At 39.3% G+C, this 22,149-nt stretch overlaps 2 protein-coding genes across 3 annotated transcripts in view; both read left to right on the top strand.

Annotated features, from left to right (window-relative positions):
* The window catches only part of trim36 (tripartite motif containing 36), a 28,192-nt gene extending 25,084 nt beyond the window's left edge, over nt 1-3,108 (top strand). The window contains 2 exon segments of the mRNA XM_063897645.1: nt 57-297; nt 299-3,108. Coding sequence (XP_063753715.1) covers nt 57-297; nt 299-427 — 370 coding nt within the window. The 3' untranslated portion in view covers nt 428-3,108.
* A 1,280-nt stretch (nt 3,109-4,388) lies between these two features.
* The window catches only part of ccser1 (coiled-coil serine-rich protein 1), a 103,947-nt gene continuing 86,186 nt past the window's right edge, over nt 4,389-22,149 (top strand). The window contains exons 1-5 of one of the 2 annotated variants that reach the window (XM_063897629.1): nt 4,389-4,585; nt 9,468-10,479; nt 11,206-11,623; nt 13,302-13,486; nt 20,260-20,350. In XM_063897629.1, the coding sequence (XP_063753699.1) occupies nt 9,493-10,479; nt 11,206-11,623; nt 13,302-13,486; nt 20,260-20,350 (1,681 nt within the window). In that variant the 5' untranslated portion in view covers nt 4,389-4,585; nt 9,468-9,492. Of the gene's footprint in view, nt 4,586-9,467; nt 10,480-11,205; nt 11,624-13,298; nt 13,487-20,259; nt 20,351-22,149 lie in introns of both variants that reach the window. The other variant, XM_063897628.1, reaches the window with a different exon arrangement.

Below are 22,149 nucleotides of genomic sequence, written 5' to 3'. Positions count from 1 at the left end.
TTGTTTTCAAAGCATTTGATACAATATGTAACTGTTGTTCTCTTTCCTCTCACTAGGTATGACCATGACAGTGGGCATGACAGCGGCAGTGAAGACACATGCTACGAGCTTTCCCAGCCCTTCACTCTTCTCACTCTGGGCATGGGCAAACTCTTCATCCCCAAGACGTCTTCCTCCTCATCTGTCTCCACAGCAAATGCATCGTCAGGCGACCCAGGCAACCGCGTGCTCCCCATGCCACAGCGCCTTGGTGTATGCCTAGATTACGACGCGTGCCGGGTGTATTTTTATGATGCCTGACACCATGAGGTGCCTTTATGAGAGGCAGGTGGATTGTTCAGGGACAATGTATCCTGCTTTCGGCCTCATGGGCAGTGGCAAGGTTCAACTGGAGGAGTTTATCACTGCTAAGAGACTGACCTTCTGAGGCGGGATGGAGCATGCTCATGCATCCGGACCTGCTTCAGTTTAATGTTAGGCATGTTCTGGAAAGAGCAGATTTTATTAACAGGGTGGTGGAGTACAATCCAAACAGAATTTCTCTAGGTCAGATGAGGCTGATTTAATCAGGACCTTTAGTCCTAAATGGTAAAATGATACATCTGCTGGAGACTGGCCTATTAAGAGATGGCATGTGTAACGTATGATTCATACACAAGAATGACGTGTATACTTTTGTCTATACAAAAGTCCCCTGAGGCTGGGATATGGTATGTCAAAGGTCTTCTCTACATACCAAAGTCTCTGTATCGGTTCATTGTATTTGCCCTGGTTTTAATTGCCAGCTATGATCAGCTGTTTGTATAGTGGAATTGGCTGAGAAGTTAGTTTTCAAATAATTTTAAGTCTTTATAGTTTTAACATTAAAACGCCTTTGAGCTTACACGTACACTCCCTCTTTTGCCAGGTACATGGTAATAGATTATTTTGTGTGTATTAAATATTGGGGGATCTTTCTCTAACTAATTGTCTCTATGTAGCAGCATAGGTTTAGATGTAATCTTGATGGACCTTAAAGCCTAGTAACTACTTTAAAGCTAGCGCCTTTGTGCCTTTTCTTTTTAAGGAAATTGGTCCTTTTTAGTTTGCTCTAGCAAGCAGTTGTTGGTGTTATTGCACAAGCATTACTTTGAGTTTTACTGTAGGTGGGTTTATCATAGACACTGGTGTCAATGTTATAACAGTTACTTGTATTCATTACTTGCCTATTCACTCTTGACATTATCACAAAAAACACTGCTTTTCTTCATCACAGTTATGTTCAGCTGTTTTTGCACACATTTATGAATGAAGCCTTGCACATGATAAACCTAACAATCATCACATTTTGATCACTACCTTGTTAGCTTCTTCACTTGTAATGTTAACATAATGGGCACATTGATGTCTCATGGGGGACTGTCACACTCACACGGGTATTCACATTGTACCAACATAAATGTTCATCCTGGAGTAGTCACTTTGAATTTACAGCCTATCACTGTTTGCGTGGCACTGAATGTGACTTCTAACGCCATAAAACCAGCCAGGTACAAAAACATCATGTAGTTCTCTTAAACACCAGTTTTACAGCTGCATGGTCACTAATAGCCGAGCATGTTAGTTCTGGTGCTGCTTCTAAGTGCGAAACACCACTCTGTGGCCTAGTAGCGTTTAAACACAGTTTAAAAATGGAACACAGTTGTTCAGGTTCTTAAAAGTGCTATTACACAACACACTTTTCAGTACTTTTTTTTTTTTACACACTATCAAGACCACCGTTTACCTGCGGTGCTGACGCATGAACTGTAGCATTTTAGTTGGTCACTGACGAGCTTGGCTATCAGAAAGATCACTTAAGTTTTGATCGGCTTTGATTAATTCTGCTCAGATTCAAGTCAACGGAGCACACCGGACAGACTGTTTGCTGGGCAACCACACAAGTATACTCTATGTGCCTGCAAATAGGTTTGTTTGTACATTCATATATATTTCTTTCTGGAGGGTAAGGGTTATCTGTGTGTTTTCTCAGGGTTTTGGCCCTGATCGGGGCCTAATGCTACCTACCTCTCTGTCAGGCCTGGAAAACCATAACTACTGTACCTTTCCTCACAGAAAGAAATTTGGTTTGATTTGCCGCTCTGTCTGTGTCAGTCTGTTCAATATCTTCGCCTTTTTCTTTAATGTGAGATAAGTTGATTTGTCCAAATGTTTGATTTTATTTCCTTGTGTGTGTATATATATCATAATCCAGAGTATATGATTTTCTGTGAAATAAAACATCTTAAATGTTTATCTGTTGGTTTATTTGTTTATGGACTTGAAAGTGATGTGTATCACTGTTGGTGCAACTTGGTGGAAGGGTTTTTTCAAGTGGTACTAATGTAACAACATTTTACCCACCTTTTTGTGGTGTTTGTTTGATTTGTCAGTTCAAATGCTTTGGTTATATATTGTGGATCACGTACTTGTTTTTAGATTTAGTTTACAAACATTTAATAAACTCATGCTCTTACATGTAGCTGGACCGAAACCTCCTCGTATCTCGATTTAAAAAAACAATATTGGATTTCTATGACCGTTTGCGTTTTTAGTTTTTCTGTCAGTTATTTTCACCCCAACATTATAAAGACTCATACATGAAACTTGATTTCTGTATTTTGAAAATGACTGTCTTAAGATCTACAAAACATGTATATGCATTTATGAATTTGCAGGGCAGGTTTACAGTTTCACAGAATGTATTCCTCGTTACAGCGGAAATGGCTGAATGTTCTTTGGATTTCTTTATTGGTTTTGTTTCACTTGGTCGCTGCACAATTGCATGTAGTTATACAAATCTGAACATCTCATCTAATGTTACAAATTAAAATGCATCCTAGATTGCTTTCAAAAATGAATTTAGAACCAAAAAATATTGCAAGCTGGCTATCAATATATTTCCAAGCTGGCACTTTAAAATGTTTGGCTCTGCAGATGTGTATAATAAGTGTGTGTGCAATATTATCAAACAGGCTTTAGGTTAAGCCAGACGTAAGCATATCAAGACAATTTGCACTGCAATTAGTTTGTTTACTTTGTGGTTTTGAATGGCATTTTCCTTAATATAAAGGTTAAACAATACTTGAATTGTGTCTTGTAATTTGTTTCTTTTCAGCAACACAATTTTTTTAAACTCTAAATTAGTGACAGTGCATTTGTCCTTATCTATTTTCTCCACTAGATTTGGATGTGGTGTGTAAGTAGTGGGTTTCTGTATTTGCTATGTAAAGATGTAGAAATGTTGGTTTTTGCTCTGATTCCTGGATCGCTACACTTTTTATTTGGCTGTGTGGGTATTTGATCAAATAAAACTAGTGTTTTTAAATCATTTGTGTGTCTTAATGACATGAAATGAAGAATTGTGTTTTAATTAGACTAGAGTCACTCTTCATATCTTAATAGGATGCAGAACATCTCTCAAGGAGTCCCCCTTTGCACCATCATGTTACCACAGTAGCTCAAAGTTGGCCAAACCAAACATTGGGAATAAAAAGGGCTTATTGCGATTTCAAGTTTACCTAAGGCCGCTGTAAGTTTCCCAACACATCTATAGTGATATAGGCGTTTTGACTAAAGCACAAAAACAACAGGATTTTGATGGTTGGATTCCATGAATGTAAGTAGGTTAAAGTGATCTAGTATTGTGCATGCTCACACTGATATGGCTAACTTGGAGACTTGAATAGAGCTATTGGTAATGTAAACCAAACATAAACATCTCAAGTCAAAACTGTTGCCATTAAAGGGTGAGTTTAGCTAATGCAATCTGCAAACTCAACATTGGATGCTACTTAATCCTACACACTGGACCTTGAATCTTAAATCTTATCACTAAATGGAATTTTTGTTTTGCTTAATACATGTTATTGTTACAAAGTGTATATTTTGTGTAGGTTTTATCACGTGTTTTTTTTTTTTTTTTCATGCATGTATTTATAGCCTAAAGTAAACATAGCCCACAGCTTTAATTTACTATATAAAGTGACTTCTCTATTATAATCTTTATCTCTGCAGTTATACTTCAATTTAAATGACAAATTAAGTTTATCTTAGCCTATCTGATACAAAACAATGGCATACACATGTTGACATACCAAAGGAGTAGTTTGCTGTTTTAGGGATACAAGTGAATGGCTAATTTCTTCCATATAGACTGCTATAGACATCCCAATATTAAGTAGGCTACATAAAAGAAGATTTCAGTTTATCGATTATATTTGCCAGTGAGAGATTGAATTGTCCATCCCTCCACCTGCTGGAGGATGCTGATTTGTGGGAGAAGAAGAGGCAGGAGGAGGAGGAAAAGGAGGAGGAAGAGGGACGTCACGCTGTTCACGTTCGCGGTCTGTCGTTGCAACGCGGAAGAGACGAAGGAGGAAAAGAGCCTCCACGTCACAGAGGTGTAATATCGGCATCAGTGAAACCCAAGGTGCTACCTCGATTCCAGGACCATTGTACACTTTCAGACTCCTCCATGTAGGCTATGGTAACTCGTGTGAGCACAAAGCGAAGATATATCCAGCTGCTCGGCGTCGCTAGAGAAACTGCTGGTACTCTGCGCAAGGTAAGTGTGAGTGCCGCTGCCTGCTAGCCAGTCGCCTGAAACACCGGACAGTGCATGCTACTGTATTTCCTCTGACCTTTACAGCCAGGAGAAAGCGATACACTGCATTGTATTGATGTAATGTCGTAGCAGCCATTAGCTCCAGAGCTTACTCCCGACGGCTGACTGTCACTGATTTGACCCAGCTAGCTAGTCTGGATTTAAGGTCGGCAGGCTTCAGAGCGTTGTTGACGTTTCTGTTTGACAGCTGCTGGTTCCCGCTAGGCTGGTGCTGCTACTGCTGGTTACTCACATTTACATCCCTGCATCTCATCTCATTAGGCTGTATTATCTGATACTGGCTATAGCGAACTGGTTGAAAGAGAACAGTAACAAGTGTTGGTAAGCATACAGGACCAACATCATGCTAAGGCCCATTCATTAATAAGTGATGCTTTAAAGGGGGAGTGGGCTAACCCCCAATCACTATGCATTACAAGGTGCCACTATGTCAGCAACCATTCTAAACATAAGCAATACATTTTGAGCCACACATTAAAGGAACTTTAACTCGTAGACACTAGTATTTGTTTTCACTCAGCGTGAGTGAGCTGTGTCATAAAAGAGAAGTTGAGGCTGAATCTCACTTCCCAATATACTGTAAGAAATAACATTTGAGAGATGTTATCCTTTCAAATCTAATCTGTAGGGCCCTCCTGAGTTTACCCATGTACTACATAATTTGATTGGGTAAAGCCGTACCAATATTAGCTTAAAAATATTCTGACTGATCATACATAAAGAAAAGGTCTATGTTAATTATTGTTATCAGATGTTATATTATATGGTATTATTTGAATATTGTGTATATGCATTGCCAAATCTCTATCGATATTAATACTTTTCTGTGCTCCATCCCGCATTAATCCTAACTTAATCCCACATGTGCATAGTTGGCCAGTAAACACTGTGCTGACGAATAGAGAAGTTATTTTAGGCATAAAACCCTGTTTAGTGCACTATAATTTCCATGATCATACTTGTGATAAAAAGAAGGCAGGTGTTGTATTAGATATGGTGAGTGTTTCAATACTTTTGCTTATGTTCGTCATTTGCAGCGTGCAGCAAGTGTTGGCTTTTGTTTTGCATTTTTCTATTTGCATGGCGTTCTTAAGTTGCAATGTGTTTCTCGTCCTCCAAAGCTTCTACTTTAATGCCGTATAATTGAGTCTAAAGGTTTTTAGTCTGCAGGTTGTTATTTCATTAAGTGTGCTTGAAAGCAAGATAGTTGACATGTTTTCAGAGTAGCAGTTTTTCTGTCCGGTCAAAGGTGAGAGATTACATTTCTCATTTGAGTTTATGGTGAAAAGGTGACTTCTTGCTCAAGATAGCTTGTTGTTTTGAACACATGTCTTAGCTTGCATATGATATGGTAAACAGTTGGGTTATTCTATGAATAACATAGGTTGCAGAAAACTATATGTTACATAGGTCAACTGATGGTAGATTAGTTATCATAAAGGAATCATTGTAGTATGTTGAGTAATAATGTGTACCTTGTATTTCTGATTGGTATCATCAGTGTTGTACCCTAATTAAATGAACAGAGAACACAATATTTGTACATTTTTGGCCCTTATATCTATGTTACCGTTTTTTTGATTGTGTCTTAATGCAGATATAGTATTGGAATATTTTAGTGTGACAATACCACCAACCCCATCATTGAAGCCAGCTCTCTCCCTGCATGAAAACACACACCTTCTAAAAGTAACTCCCACACAGCCTGAAACAAATTCTTATCCCTCTTTAGTTGTGCCACTCTGTTACGTGTTTAAAATAATCTGAAGATTTCTTATCAGACATCAGAAAACTTAGCTATGTTAGCTTGTATGGGGCTTGTATTTCTTTCTGTTTTCAGCCAGGACTTGTACAGCCGTAAAGTGTTGCCTAATATTTAATCTGTCATAAATGCATAGAAGATTATGGGCTGCATGTAATGTGTGGCAATAACTTTAAAAAAAGATCCCATCAAGAACCTGTTTTATAGGAAACACCCTGTTACGCTATGCACACGCCATACACACCTTTCTATTCTTTCAAACCTTCAGATAGTCTAATTGTTTATCAGTGTGGAAGTGCACTGAAACGGGAATTTGGACCAATACAGCAGCCTTCTGGTTTATGATGTAACGGGGGAACACTCAGGCAGTAGTATGTGATGATAAGACAATTCAAACTTAACATCAGTGCGTGAATGAAAGACGTCATGCTTGGCTTTACAGTAATAATTATATTGGAAATTTGCTTTAAACTAAACTACTGAAATGTTCAGAACAAGAATAGTCAAGCCCTGTTAATTTAGTTCAGGATATTTGTAATGCAACATTCGAATGGAAGTCAGGCAAGCAGCAAATCAAATAGTTTATGCTCTGTGAATTGTTATCCAACACAGCAACTCTGTTATACGGCACTATAGAGCAAATAAAAGGGAAGAGGAACTAAGATAAGCGGAAGTTCTGTTCAGGTAGTATCGTTTTTTGTGCAGTGGCCAGGCAGCGAGGAAGTAAACACCTGTTTCAGTGCAGTTATTACCTCTCAACCTTATCTTTGTGTAAGCTTCAGCGTGGGCACCCATGTGGGTGGGCCTTCATTTTATCCCGCAGTGATTTTGTGTTATGTTTTTGTGTGTTCACAAGGCCTGACAAGCAAGCTATTGCTTAAAAGTGTTTTTCTTATTACACCTGACTGGTAGGAGCTGTTCTCAATCTGTTTTAATCTCTGTATAAGTATTTAAACGATGTCGACCTGGTCACAGTGAGACAGGCCAGAGTGTCATGACCTGATCAAATGTCTGTGTGTTGCTGTGAGGGCAACTTCTGATCTGCTGGTCAATCTGAAATGTGTAAGAAATATTTGACCAGGCTGCTAACCTGCAATTTGCTTTACTCGCACACATATCTTGAATTGATCCTAGACAGACATAACTTAGTATAACTGCATTTGGACTATAACATTTAATTGTTGACAATATCAGAACTACTTTAAATGTTGAAATAAAGTAGGTAAACAGGTAAATATTAATACTTGTTTTATACACTGCCCGGCCAAAAAAAAGGTCACAAGCCTGTGGGGGGCTATGATCTGGGGTTGCTGCAGTTGGTCTGGTCTAGGTTAAGCAATGTGCCCAAAGAATGAGGTCAGCTGACTCCCTGAATATACTGAATGACCAGGTTATTCCATCAATGGATTTTTTCTTCCCTGATGGCGCGGGCATGTTCCAAGATGACAATGCCAGGATCCATCGGGCTCAAATTGTGAAAGAGTGGTTCAAGTACATTATTTTCACACATAGATTGGCCACCACAGAGCCCAGACCAGAACCTGATTGAAAATCTTTGGGATGTGCTGGAGAAGACTTTGCGCAGTGGTCTGAATCTCCCGTCATCAATACAATATCTTGGCGAAAAATGAATGCAAGACAGAAATAAATGTTGTGACATTGCAGAAGCTTGTGGAGAGAATGCCACAGCGAATGCTTGCCGTAATCAAAGCTAAAGGCTGTCCAACGAATATTAGAGTGTGTGACCTTTTGGCCGGGCAGTGTATATTATGCTTAGTCATCTTTTGAAAAAAAGTTGACTCAGTATAATGTTGTTTTATCCCACCATGATCAAATTTACTTTTGAGGAGTTCACACAGTCATGAGCCTTTTCAGTGAAGGGTGTCAATATTTATTACACAGAGGAGGAAAACCAAAGGCTTCTGTAGCTCTCACAGTCGCAGCCTCTTAAACACAGTACAAGTCAGTTTGGCTAATTAATTACAGGAAACAAGTAAAACACGAGTTAATGTTTCCCTTTAATCTTTGACTAAACACTTATAACTTCCATTGCTTCTTACGGGCAAAGACAAGACAATGACCGTGCTCTAATTCATTCACTAAGAGGCTTTCTATGTGTACAATTGTATAAAGCTGTTTGTGAATGAAGATTACATGAGGCACAGTGTTAGAGCCTGATACTCTTACTTTTTACTCTAAAAGACAGTCGTGCATTTGAAATAGACAGGTAATATGTAGCTGCGTCACAGGACAGGAAATTCAGTTCATTTTTATGTTCTATCATCAATCTTTTGTCTGAGATGATAATCTTTGAATAGGGCCCTCACTTTGCTTTCTGTGTTCTTATGCATTTTGTGCTTTTACACAAGTTTATTTACCAATTACCCGGAACCAAACAAAAAACCTTAGGCAAATACGAAATATTCCTTAATCATTTTATTGTTTAAACCTTAATCACCAAGGACGACAAATTAAATAAAGATCGACCGTCCCACCATTTATAATTCATTTTTGTCCCCGTTGTTTTTACTTTAATAAGCCTTCTCTAAACTCTACACACTGGAGGCAGTCACTAAAATTGTTATTAGTGTGACTGCTGAGCCTCATTGCTTTGTTTTTCATCATTCATGACTGAGCGGAAATTAATGATGTTTATTATATGTGATTCATGGCTTGAACACAAAGCTACATTTTCAGTTTATAACGGGAGCTAAACTCTGTTAGAAAGGGACTACATTTTCAAGGAAAGACAGTCAGCTCATTTGCTTCCATTGCTTGTAGTGATAATTAAAAACATATATTTACATTGCGTTAATGATGTTCGAGACAATTCCTTTATTATCAGGTTTTATAGTACATATCATCGCTATATCTATATTAAAGGTATTTGGTAAAAAATATCATGAAATTTGATTTCCAGCTCTACCATGTTGCAAGTTGTGAATGTCACAATTATTGCCTCGATATTTCCCAACAACCGATTGGCCACAATGATTGTGACTCCATGTTGGTGCATGTTGTATGCATTAAATGTTTTTTTGTGTTTGTTTGTTTCCTCAGAGTGCCCCACTGCCTCGGCTTCTCGATGGGTGAATCAGGCTCACGTCGGTCCACACTTGTGTCCCGCCTGCCAATCTTCCGCCGCAGCAGCAGTAAGAGGCAGGATTCTCTCCCCTCTTCTCCGTCTTCAGGTGGACAGGGCAATGGAGTCCACACCTCTTCACCCTCCAGCACCAACTCCAGTTCAGGCAGCACGGGAAAACGCCGCAGCCTTTTCAGAACTCCATCTCTCAATTTCTCAGCTAAACGGAATAGTGATCCACGTGTCAAGCCTATAAACCTAAACCTTACACCCCCCCTGACACAGAGCACTGACACCAATGGAAATAACCAGCAGATTTCAACGTCATTGTCAACGGGGTTCAGTGAAGGCGGTGGACGGCCAAAGTCACGCCACTCGTTTGGATTCGGCAGCCACAAGCAAAAGAAAATCTCCCGCTCTCAGACGGAGGATTTTGAAAAAGGGTCCTCGTCCTCCTCGTCCACAGCCAATCGAAATGTATTTATAAACTGTATAAGTGGGTCAGGGGTCAATGAGGGTGACGACTCCGGGTACCTGGATGACTACAGTGGTGGTACTGGTAGTAATAGTAAACGGTCGTCACGGAAGAAACAGCTGCTGCCCAAATCTTTCTCCGCTCACCACCGCTTCTCCCGGACCTCAGACCACCACAGACCTCCAGAAGTGAATCTGGAACCTCCAAGCTCCACCACCATCACTCCAGGTGGCGGAGGCCTCACCCCGGGCTCATGGCCAGGCGAGCTTGGTGCCGGTGGGGAAAGCTCACTCCAGTCCCCTATGATATCAGAGGACGGAACCACAGCCATCACCCCGTCAGAGTTCATCCCCATCACGGAGGATTCTGTATCTGAGGTGGATGCTCTGCCAGCTCCCAGCCCCGGACCTGGTGTAGCCCCTCCTGCCTCTGTGCCCGAGCCAGCTATTTACCCAGCTCCACCTGAGTCCCCACCTGCTCCAGAGAACTTCAGCTTGGTTGTTTCTACATCCCAGGTAGTGTGTTTGTTTCTTTTCGCTGTCTTCTTGACTCATGGATGGGGTTTTGGGATCAAATATGTTAATCGTAAAGACAAACAGTAAGTTTCATGTAAAAGTTCCTGGAGTAAAAGTGAAACAGCATTGATTTGAAGATGAAAATGCAACTTGTGTCAGGTATGTAAAATAATATAAACAGTAAATCTTTCTTCTTGTTGGCAAACAAATATTTGTATAAAAAATTAAATAACAGAGCTTGAGGAATAGATAATAGAACCACAGGTGCCCTTGGATGTCAAGAACAAGAACCATAAAGGAGGAGTATTTATGATCACTGAGTGGAATCTGTGAAATGTGGCATAAAAATTGAGCACAGGGCATAAAAGTCCTTTTATTGAAAGTGCTAAGGCATGAAGAGAAAAACCCATGCATGTCTGAAAACTGTCTTCCACATTTCACACCTTTGTGCTCACAACTTTTCCTCCTCCAAAGAATTGATTCTATTTTGTTTTGGTGGTAGAGGGGGAGTTCCTGAGAAAAAAAACCAATTTATCCTCTATAAATATTTCAAAGACAAAGCTCTGCTCTTAAGCCAAGAGTAAATACTGTATGTGCTATCCAGACATGCACACTTTCCTGAGGATACTAATCCACATGTAAACTTTTTGCCCTATTGGAGTTCACCATTGTTCTTGTATTCATGTTCTGTTTTAACACATTCTCAATGAAATGTCTTCTCCTCAGGTCTTCTTCACTCCAGCCCAGTCCAGCACTGAAAAACCTTTACTCCCTGACACCAGCACAGCAAACAACACAGACTATGAGACTGCCATTTCCCTCTCAGAGCCTGAGACAGCTGTACCCTGCCTACCTCTGCGGGAACAATCACTGGAAGAGAGAAGGGAAAGGGAGGAAGAGAGAAAGGAAGTGAGGGATGAGTTGTCAGCAGTGGAGAGGAAGGAGTCAGTGGAGAAGAGGAAGGCGGGTTACCACACGGAGACCACCAGCGAGAGCGAGGCATGTGTGGTACGCAGCGAGGGGTGTCAATCGAACCCAGAGCAATCGGAAAGGAGGGCAAGAATCACACGCTCCATTCAAGAAAGAGGAAGCTTCTGTGGCTGCCACGAGCCAAGGTCTTCTCATTTGAGGAAACCACATGCAGGTGAGCAACTCATGCAAACACTTGTAGGTAAATCACAAGTTTACATGCATAGCAACAGTCACAAACACAAACTGTGCGGGGTTTATGAATGCAATGTATATTTGTAATATGTGCGTGTTGCTTGCGTGTATTGGACAATTTTTTTCATATTCTATTTACCCTTGTGTGTCTAATGTTTCGAAATATTACAATACATGTCATGTTGGACCACATTGCAGAGGAGATTCTTCATCCAAGGCTTCTCCTCTCCAAAAATAAATGTTACCGAAATCTGCAGCCAAAAATCACGTTTACCTTTATATCAGACTTTGATCAGACTCTATGGAACATGAGATTCTGGCTGAGTTTGTTACCCTTCAGGAGGAAAAGAGACAATTTAGTGAATCAAGTGTTTGCTTGATTAAGGGTCTCTCTTGGACTAGATAGCCGTGTTATTAGCAATTAGTGTAGTTGCAAAAACTGATCATTACATTTTTGCTGATACTGAAATGCCTCATGTGCTCCTGGCTGATGAAACTATCAGGGTTTTAGTAAGATAACTAATGAATGTATCAAGATTTAATCACGATCAAATATTATAGTACTCAAATTAATTAGGATTACATTTTTATTTATAAATGTGGACATTTTTTAGATAACCCATTAGAAATGCTGCTCTATTGCTACTGTTGTTACATGCCCGAAAAAACCCTTCCCAATGATCAATAGCTTAGTGCGGTATCAGCAGTCTGTTGTTGTTTTGTGAACACATACACACATGCAGTGTATTGCAATTCATTCTTGCAGGAAAGTAGCTAAATATTGATGAAGACCTGGTTAATGTTTAGCTTCCAGGCAGTGGGAACTACAAATAAACTACAGGAATAACGGGATCAGTCTGTTGGACTCCATAACAAAAATTAACCATATTTATTTCACAGTTTAAAGGCCTCTGGTATGTATTCTCCTTTCATGCTGAAATTAACTGACATCTAGTACACAAATACACATAGTGGAAACTGTGTGTATGTAGGCAGTGTGCATGTGTGTGAGTGAGTGAGTGAGTGAGTGAGTGAGTGAGTGAGTGAGTGAGTGAGTGAGTGAGTGAGTGAGTGAGTGAGTGAGTGAGTGAGTGAGTGAGTGAGTGAGTGAGTGAGTGAGTGAGTGAGTGAGTGAGTGAGTGAGTGAGTGAGTGAGTGAGTGAGTGAGTGAGTGAGTGAGTGAGTGAGTGAGGGGGAGGGGGAGAGAGAGAGGTTGTCATGAAGTTCTTTTTTTTAACCGTGTATACAATGGGAGAACATGGCATTCTCTGTCTGTTTATACATATTATAGATCATAACAGAGCTATTATAGCAGTTGTGTGTCTTGCCCCTGAAGTTCCTCATTCATTCTCTCGTTTCCTGGGTAAGAGATAAAACCGGATGATCACAAAACTGGAATAAATACAATTTGACCTAAAGCAATGAGGCCGAGGAGCCTTAGATAGGGAAGTTTTTACTTAATTTAAAAAACTCAATATGTAAGAGCTCTTCTTTTCATTAAGTTCCATGAAAATAACCCACAGTCATACAGGAAATTGGGCTGACTGCTACCCGTTGGAAATATAATAAAAAGATGATTATGTCTCTGCTTTTAGAGTCACTGTTACAACAGTTTCACCCTAATTCAACTTATCTTTTCTCATTACTCTCTCCAGCAGCCTCTCTGTGTAGCAGTGTCAGCCCCTATCATGAGGTGATGCGGATGGAAAGGCGTCTTCGCTCCTCATCTGAGGGGGCTGGTGGTCCTCGTGTCCATGGAAACCACAAAGATGCCCCGGGCATGGAGGGATGTGGCCTCCTCAAACACAGAAACAACTCCTCGTCCTCCAAACTGGGCAGTCTGGTAGGTCTCGCGCGTGTGTGTGTGTGTGTGTGTGTGTGTGTGTGTGTGTGTGTGTGTGTGTGTGTGTGTGTGTGTGTGTGTGTGTGTGTGTGTGTGTGTGTGTGTGTGTGTGTGTGTGTGTGTGTGTGTGTGTGTGGTAAGGTAAAGCATAACTAACCCCTATACAAGCATATTCACACACACACACACACACACACACACACACACACACACACACACACACACACACACACACACACACTTATATACTGAACATGCATGTGACTAAACAGTTAAGTATGTGCTACACTTTTTGGAGCAGATCCAAATCACAGGGCGGATACACACATTACTTTTCATTCTCATTAATATTGAAAGATAGGGCATGGCCTTTGTGGAGGTTTGAGCTCTCTGAGTGCCATCTAGTTTATATATAAAAGCTTTTCAAACACAGAGGGAAGTAAAAGTACTAGAACACAATGGAGAGGAAAAAAAATCAAATAGAGTAAAAAAACGAGATATAATAAAAGAAAAGATAAAGATCAAATGTGAATACATTGCTGTGCAGTTACAGGGCAGGAATACATTGCCCCAAATGTAACGGAGGAAACATACGTATTGTAGAGAAAATTCATCCGTCAAAAACCACAGCAAACAAGATAGAATGAAAATAGCACTTAATGTAACGAATGACCTAATAATCCTTAAAGGAATAACATGATGCCTTTCTTAAAGGGTTCCTCAAGGCACTGAACTCAGTATTGTCAGGTGAAGTGACTGTAGATAAGAACACAAAGAACTGAAAAAAACACAGTACACTCATTTTGAATTAAAACTTTAAAAAAGCAGACACATATTTGCTGATAGGTTTTTTATTTTTTATCTTTAAATCAATTCTGTATGTTCACATTTTGAGCAGGACAAAAGGTGGTATGTTGATGGTCTTTATCAATCCAGCAATCCCATAAATTGACTTCTCTTTTTAAATATGTAAAAATGATTCAATTAAATGTAAATAGAGCTAAGTAAGACATTTCATATATTGAATGGTGATCTTCAGTGCTGTATTGACTCTGCAATCAGTTACTAATAAGTCCTAATGTGTCAGCACTGATATTCAACAGCTCAAGTGAGAATCTGAAAATTACTCATATTGATACCTTGTGTGTACACATGGATTCAAATGATTTCTAATATGTATTGCTATATAAGTCCTGGAATTATGATTAAGGGGAAGTGTGAGTCGTTTAGTGATATTACTTCACCAGTAATCTGTAGGATGATTCACATATTGTGTGAGTTGACAGTCTAACAAACATTGCCCCAGGCTTTAGATGCTTGCTCAAGCTTTATCCACATTTGCTTCAGGCGCTACGGCTATTATTGTGTATGGGTTGGCTTCTTACAACAAATCACAACACAGGGGAAGCTCTGTTGGTTTATGTCACTCCAATGTATTTGACCAAGGACTGTATGCTTTTATCTAGAGGGCATGTATATACAAAGCACATAGCTATGTCATATGCAGACTCCATCTGCTCCTTGGCACACACTTCACCAAAGGTGGACTAATCTTTTCTTTTCTTTTCTCTGTCGTTTGAAGGGGCCTACAGGGGCCTACATTGTGCTTAAAGCACAGGAGCCTTGGAGTCTAAATTAAATTATGTCCTTCCATTTCTCCTCTTTATTTCAGCCTGATAAAAGTTTGTTTTTTTGCAGAGGGCACTTGTGAAACTCTGAACTGAGACACCTGAGATGCCTTCTTCTAAGTAAATACATAAGTTAAGCGGTTGAGGGTATGAATAAAAGGAAGAGAAACGGTTTGCTGAAACAGTGTTGGGTTTACGTGTGAAGAAGTCCTGTGGGACAGTGAAACAGTTTAGGGCCAAACAGCGACGGTAAGCTAGGTGTATGTGGTTTATTTTGACTGAATAATTACAGCACAGAAAGAATATAATTATATTCTCAAGATTTGATATGCAATGACAAATGTGTAATACGTTGACTCAGAGATAAACTGTGAGGTGTCTAAGGGAGGAAGGCTGTGCTTGCTTGAGCTGTTTGGTGATCTCATTCCAGTTGTTATTGTTAGTTTGATATCCCTTTGGGATGTCGAGAGATATTTATTTCCCCCCCATATACACTGTTGATTGCTCATATTTTTCTCAGTGAGACAGTGACAATATTTTTGGCAGGCTGGCAGTGGTGAGATTCAATTCCAGTTGAAAGGAATAACTTAAGACGTTTTGAAGAAATTCTCTTTTATCTGAGAGAGAAGATGAACACATGTGAACTTTAGTTTGTAGTGTGATTGACATACAGTATATTGCAGAATAGTTCAACTGCAATCCATTTTAATTTGACTGTTACTTACGCACATCCGCACCTGCATTGAAAGCTTGCTCGTAGACTTGTTAACAGGATGCCTCTTTATATTCTCCTGTCTGAATGCGGCCTTGTAAGGCCTTGATATCGTAAGTGACACCATAAATAATCATAGAACAGATAGGGATTATCTTCTTATCCGAGACATAATTCGTTATAACCACAGCCAGACGGTTGGGTTTTTAAATGAAAAACAATGAGGATATTTCGACAGTGTGGTATGGCCCAAGGACAGCATTTAAAAGCATACAAAATGATCCCACACACATTCAATCAAATCAAATTCAAAATCATTTTCTCTGAAGTTATGCTCCTTGATGCCAACTGGTCACACAGATGAGCTCAGTAGGCTATGGTGGATGAAAAAAACCCTTTATATCATGACATAACAATTCATAGTTATTGGCAGCAATAGTACAAAACGCTGCTGAATTATCAGCACTTGTATTATCATGTGATTCAATTATGAATCAAGACCATTTTTTGCGAATTGAGTACATTTGCAAATAATGTGGTTTAGCAATAATCTGCTGTTTATTCTTATAAACAATAATCATCATGCTGCATTTATTTGCATATAACCAAAGAAAATGTGCTTAAAAAACAAGGGAATACCAATTGTACGATATGGACTTGGAATATTTACACCACACTTGTGTTATGGGAACAACAGCATGTTCACATACGACACACATGAATAGATTCTTACTATATTGCATTCAATCCCCTAATTAAAGCTAGTTATGTTTAATATTTTATGGCAATTATTAGAGGATAACTTCTTGTTCATATACTAAATGTGTGAATGTTAAAGTCATTACCAGTGCAGAGGCTAATATTAGCTATCAGAGAGAAATGTACTTCCTCTGCTGCAGAAATAAATGTTTTCTTTAACTCAGTGACATTTTTCATGCACAGGCTAAAGAGGTGTTGTAAAGATGTTGATATTGGGACGAACTCTCCCTTTAGGTGCTTTCTCTCGTGGAAATCCTTTTCAAATCCAGACATGTTGCAGAGGGAAGAAATAGATGTCTCTTAGTTACGACTCTAGTCACATTTTCTGCCTCTACAGCTCCGCACACAACATATTCTCGTAAAGTTGTAGACTTTACAATACGTGATTGGACTCCTTTATTTAAATATGTAACTGGAATTTATGGCCATAGTGAAAATATGGATACTGTTGCTACAGTACCATCTAATCCATAAAGTACTAAAATGTAGTATCTCTCTTAAATTATAAATGGCATTGCTTGTTTAATATGAAAAGGATGTTTGCTTAGCTCTGGGATGACTGACTATTCAGTATGTATAGGAGAAGATGGTTGCCAATAATAATAATACTATTCATAATAATAATAAAGATACAGTCTGAGTAAAAATCGGTTTCTTTGCATTCAACAGATATCCGATTTGACTCTATATTCAATATTTTGTTCCCTCAGGCCCAGCTGTAAACACAAGCATTTGCTCAGACAGAATAAAAGTCATTTGTTAGTCCATATATTTTCCATCGCTAGAAGCCATAATACCTGGCTACAAAGCCAAATCTCCCTCCCTTGATTTTAACGCATTTATCACCCTAGGGCACTGAACAAATGTCGTTTTTATAGACTGTATGTGATTTCCTCAGAGTATGAACAGAAACCAGTGAATTTTATGGACAGGAAAAACCCTTACTGATGGTTTCTTTAGGAAGGCTCAATACCCTGGCTATGGAATACATCGGCCTGATTGTAAGATTTTACGTCTTGTTTTTAAAGCAGTGAATGGTCCGGCCCCCTGTCATATCTCTGATATCCCGATGAGCCTTACTGCTGCTAAATATTCTCCACCAAAGCCCTACTAATGGTTACAAAATGTCGACATATCACTGAATGTGACCGGGCCTTCGCTGTCGCCGTTCATGGTTACTCATACGACATATCACAGAACACAGTCACCACTAGTGTTACAACCGCGCAAAAAGTCCCAAACTTTACAGGTGTGTAGCCAATGCCCCTCTCCCTTCAATATAAACCAGGGATTTTGAAAAGACTGGAAAAAGCTCTTGCAACCTCTTAGCTACGATTTGGATTATTATTCTGCTTGTAGATTAAGAGATGGAGCCATCTGTTGATCAGACTTGAATCTGATAGTATCTCTATTAACTCAGGGATCAAAGTCACGCAAATCACATAACCAAGGTCAAAAATGGTTGCATCTCTGGGTTGTAAAATCATATTAATAGATTTTTGTGGTTAGAGGGCAGATTTAGAATGGGTAATTTAGCTTCAAATGAAGTCTGTGTGCAGTACTTTCACAGAATGGGGCTTCATTTCTTTTCCAATACCTTTTAGCTATTAGCTGTAATGCCTGAATGGAGTTCTTCTGTTCAATTGCATTACATTGAAATGCATTCTGGTCTTTCTCTGATGTTAACTGCGCCGAGCAGCTGGTGAAAAAAACATTACTATAGTGTTGGACATTAACACAGCATACAGAGCACTATGGCCTCACGTGTTATGTACTTGGAGAACATTGATTTAGCAGTTTGGTCATTCTTCTCTCTCGCTCCCTCTCTCCCACAAACACACACACACACACACACACACACACACACACACACACACACACACACACACACACACACACACACACACACACACACACACACACACACACACACACACCTACCTAGGACAGATGTGTAGTCAAATAGTTAGGCAAGTCACTAAGCATTGAGTGTCTTGTACAGGAAAGGGAGGAGATCAATACTGATACTGGTTTTTTATGTCCAAACAACAGTGATGAGGGCTGAACAGAGCTGGTTAATGGATTTTCTGCTGATACTCCATATGACTGCTGCATGTAGTTTCCGATGCCTGATATTTACTTTGGTTTAATTTTTTAATGGTTTGAGTGCATACAAGTTCAACACTGTAGTAAGCAAATCTTCAAAATGTTGTCTAAAATGTTGATTCAGGTTAGGAAATGTATTCAGAACAAGGTCAAAGCACTACTCCACTACTGCATAATTAGTTATTTTGGTCTTGTGAGGTTATACAGACTGCTGAGAAATGCTTCATCAGGACAATTCAGTGCACGTTATGAGATGTAGAAAGCATTGTGGGGCTCATTATTAATATATATATAATTTGACCCTGGGATTTGCTCAGGTTTTTTAGGTGCAGAGTAATTGGAGCGAACGTGCTGATAGTGAGAGTTTTGTACTTGGGAAGCGCATGTTGGCAGAGTTTTCTCACCTCACCTGGATGTGTCTGCGATAATAATAGAACATGATTAAACAAGTCATTGAGCAATTATCCTGCGTGCTGCAAATCCTTACATAGCCTTATTTATTTCTATACATGTACTACTGCAACAAATATTCTCTCTAAAGCAGTGGTGTGTAGTGTTTTCTTCAGTTGGACAAGTTTTATTTTTGTAGCAACATTTATTTTTCTACAATGGAGTTCCTTTGATGACCATGAGATGGCAGCATTGACTTGCGAAATGCAGCTGGACCATAGAGAGCATAGGGCATCATTATTACCTCATAATAAAGCCAAGAACGAAGGAGCATTTAATAAAAGAAGTAAAGATGTCATGGTGGGGCATTAAGTGTTGAAACGTCTCTTATTATAGTCAGATAGCTGTAGCACGATTGAATATAAACATATTATTTCTATCATCTCAAGACCCAGAAAACTACCAGGAAATATTAAAACTATAATGGGCCACTGTTGAAAATGGAAAACCAGGGTTGAGGAATATTTGTACAAGGTTTTATTTCATTTAAAAGCTATTGGTGGATTTTGAAGAGCATTGTCCCTGATGCTATTTGCAGAGGTGGATTGAAAGATGTCATGGTGTTACAGTTTAAGCAGCACATTGTGTTGGATCCGGTCATATAGATAACAAAATGAGGTCAATGGCGTCTGAAAAATGCTATGGAATGTTGGGTTTGTGTAAATAATTTAAGGAATCACATGACTAAGTAATGGCTGTCTTTTCTATGGAGAGAGAAGTGTTCTAGATTGTAAAGTTGTTCTTGTTCAGCAGGTACGTTTTCCTTTACGAAGCATGGGGGATGCTGACAGATGTTACACAGCCTGATTTGGCACATTCATTGCTCTCACTAACTGAACCCTAATGATTCCCACATACCAGGAGAAACAATATGCTTTCATGAGTTTAGATGCAGTTACAGTATCGTGAGGGACTGGTTGTCTCGTCAAGTGGAGAAAAGTGAAAGAAATCTCACTCCCTAATCAGAATAACTATCAAGAGCTGATCAAATAAAGGGTTTTCCGGTTGTGGAATCTTTGTGAATGACTACTATACTTTGTGAATTAGGATTATTTTGATAGAAATCGTAATAGTATTTGCTTTAATGTCATTAATGGCATTTTCTCTTTTCTCTTCAGGATGTTTTAAACAACCTGGGTTCGTCCGAGCTGGATGAAGATGATCTCATGTTGGACCTGGACCTTTCTGATGACCAGCGACATCGACATGGTAACTAAAATGTGTTTACTAAAGAAAATCTGTGTTTCATCACAGATGTCTCCATGGATGGTGCGTGGGTGAAGCATAGGAAAGATACTGATGATACACCAGCTCACTTTTTCACATTAAACTGCATCAAGCAAGCATGTGTCCTCATATTTATGCTATAACTATTATTATTATAATACTGGGGTTAAAGTCAAATGCATAATTCGACACTATCCACAGCTGGGTCAAACACTAGGTCTGTTTTTGTTATATTTCCCAAAAATCATACAGTAATGGTTGCTTCTAAAAGAAGCTTAATGTTCCTGGAAATAAATATTTGAAGTGGGTGAAAATGGTTTCTATACAAAATGTTTGTCTTTTATTTTTCAGTTCTCCTATTCAATCGAACATTGGCACATTTTTCCTCATTGTGTCACGGATTCTTTTAACCCTCCTTTTTGCTTTCCCTCGCTTCACCCGTTCTTTATTTTTTTTTCTTGCTCTCTTTGTCTTTACTCCGCGTCTGTTTTTTCTAATTAAATCCCCTCTACTGCATCGCCCTAAAACCAGCGCTCTCGCTGGTTCTTTTAACATGTGCCACCTACTTTGATGTAGCTGCCTCATTTACCACAATTTACCTGCTTTACTGTTCCTTCACACTCTAACTGACATGCCTCATTGTGTAAAAGTGGCAGAGTAAAATAATTGCTTTGCTCTGCCACAGTGCAGCATGCAGTGCAAACCATTTTTAACCCGAACCTTTCATACAGCACATAAGTAAATTATTATATCTAATGAGTGTGGGGGGTGGCTGTAACCACAACACAAGGAAATGTGTTAATATAATTATGAATTTTTAGACAAAACTGTGTCCCAAGAAGGGATTTGATATTGTGAGTAGTCAGATGATTGATTGCATTTGCAAGCATTGTTGTTATTTAATTATTCCTCGCAGGGCATTATGGTAATTGAGCAAAATTACAGACTCTTGCAAATACTGTCAGTATTGATTATGTTTCCGATTGCAAATGTTTGCTTCATATTAACATATCTCAAACTGCAAAGACACACTAAATGGAGGCTATAAACAATTTGGAAAGTGCATTTATTATCTTTAACTGAACAAGAATCAGAGGACTTACCATGTCTTGACTTCAAGAGGTTAAGTAACTTGGGAATGTTTTACTGTAAATATAAAGACGTTACTTTCACTCTCTGCTTGAAACCCCATTACATGTGCGTGAGCACGTCTGGCTTTGATTCTTATATAACAGATCTCAGTCAAGTATATAAATGGCAGGTTACGTTCATCTATCTCTAGGCTACATTTAAGTCCCAGATGGACTCCCAGAATATTACAGGTGCAATCAAATAAAGTAAAATGCTAGCAGAACTGCGAGGGGCTGTGAATTACAACAGGTGCTTCAGCCGTATTAAACTGAATATCCTGTGCTTATGGGGGTTAGAAAGGTTTGGGAGGAAGAGCGGGTTTGCCACAGCCCTTGCACAGCTTTTACACACACACACACACACACACACACACACACACACACACACACACACACACACACACACACACACACACACACACACACACACACACACACACACACACACACACACACACACACACACACACACACACACACACACACGGAAAACACCTTTAAAGGGTGGCTCTGGCTGCAGATCGAAAGAAGCATCATCATTAATACACACACTAACACTCGCGTGTATGCTCAGTCATTAGACCTAATGGTTTGCAGACTGTAGCATGAAATTAAAGGTTTGATGGATTGTTCTCATAAAGTCAAGGGAGT

This window comes from Eleginops maclovinus, chromosome 12, assembly GCF_036324505.1.
Source record: "Eleginops maclovinus isolate JMC-PN-2008 ecotype Puerto Natales chromosome 12, JC_Emac_rtc_rv5, whole genome shotgun sequence".
NCBI classification, from domain to species: Eukaryota; Metazoa; Chordata; class Actinopteri; order Perciformes; family Eleginopidae; genus Eleginops; species Eleginops maclovinus.
This window is presented reverse-complemented; position numbering and strand designations above follow the sequence as displayed.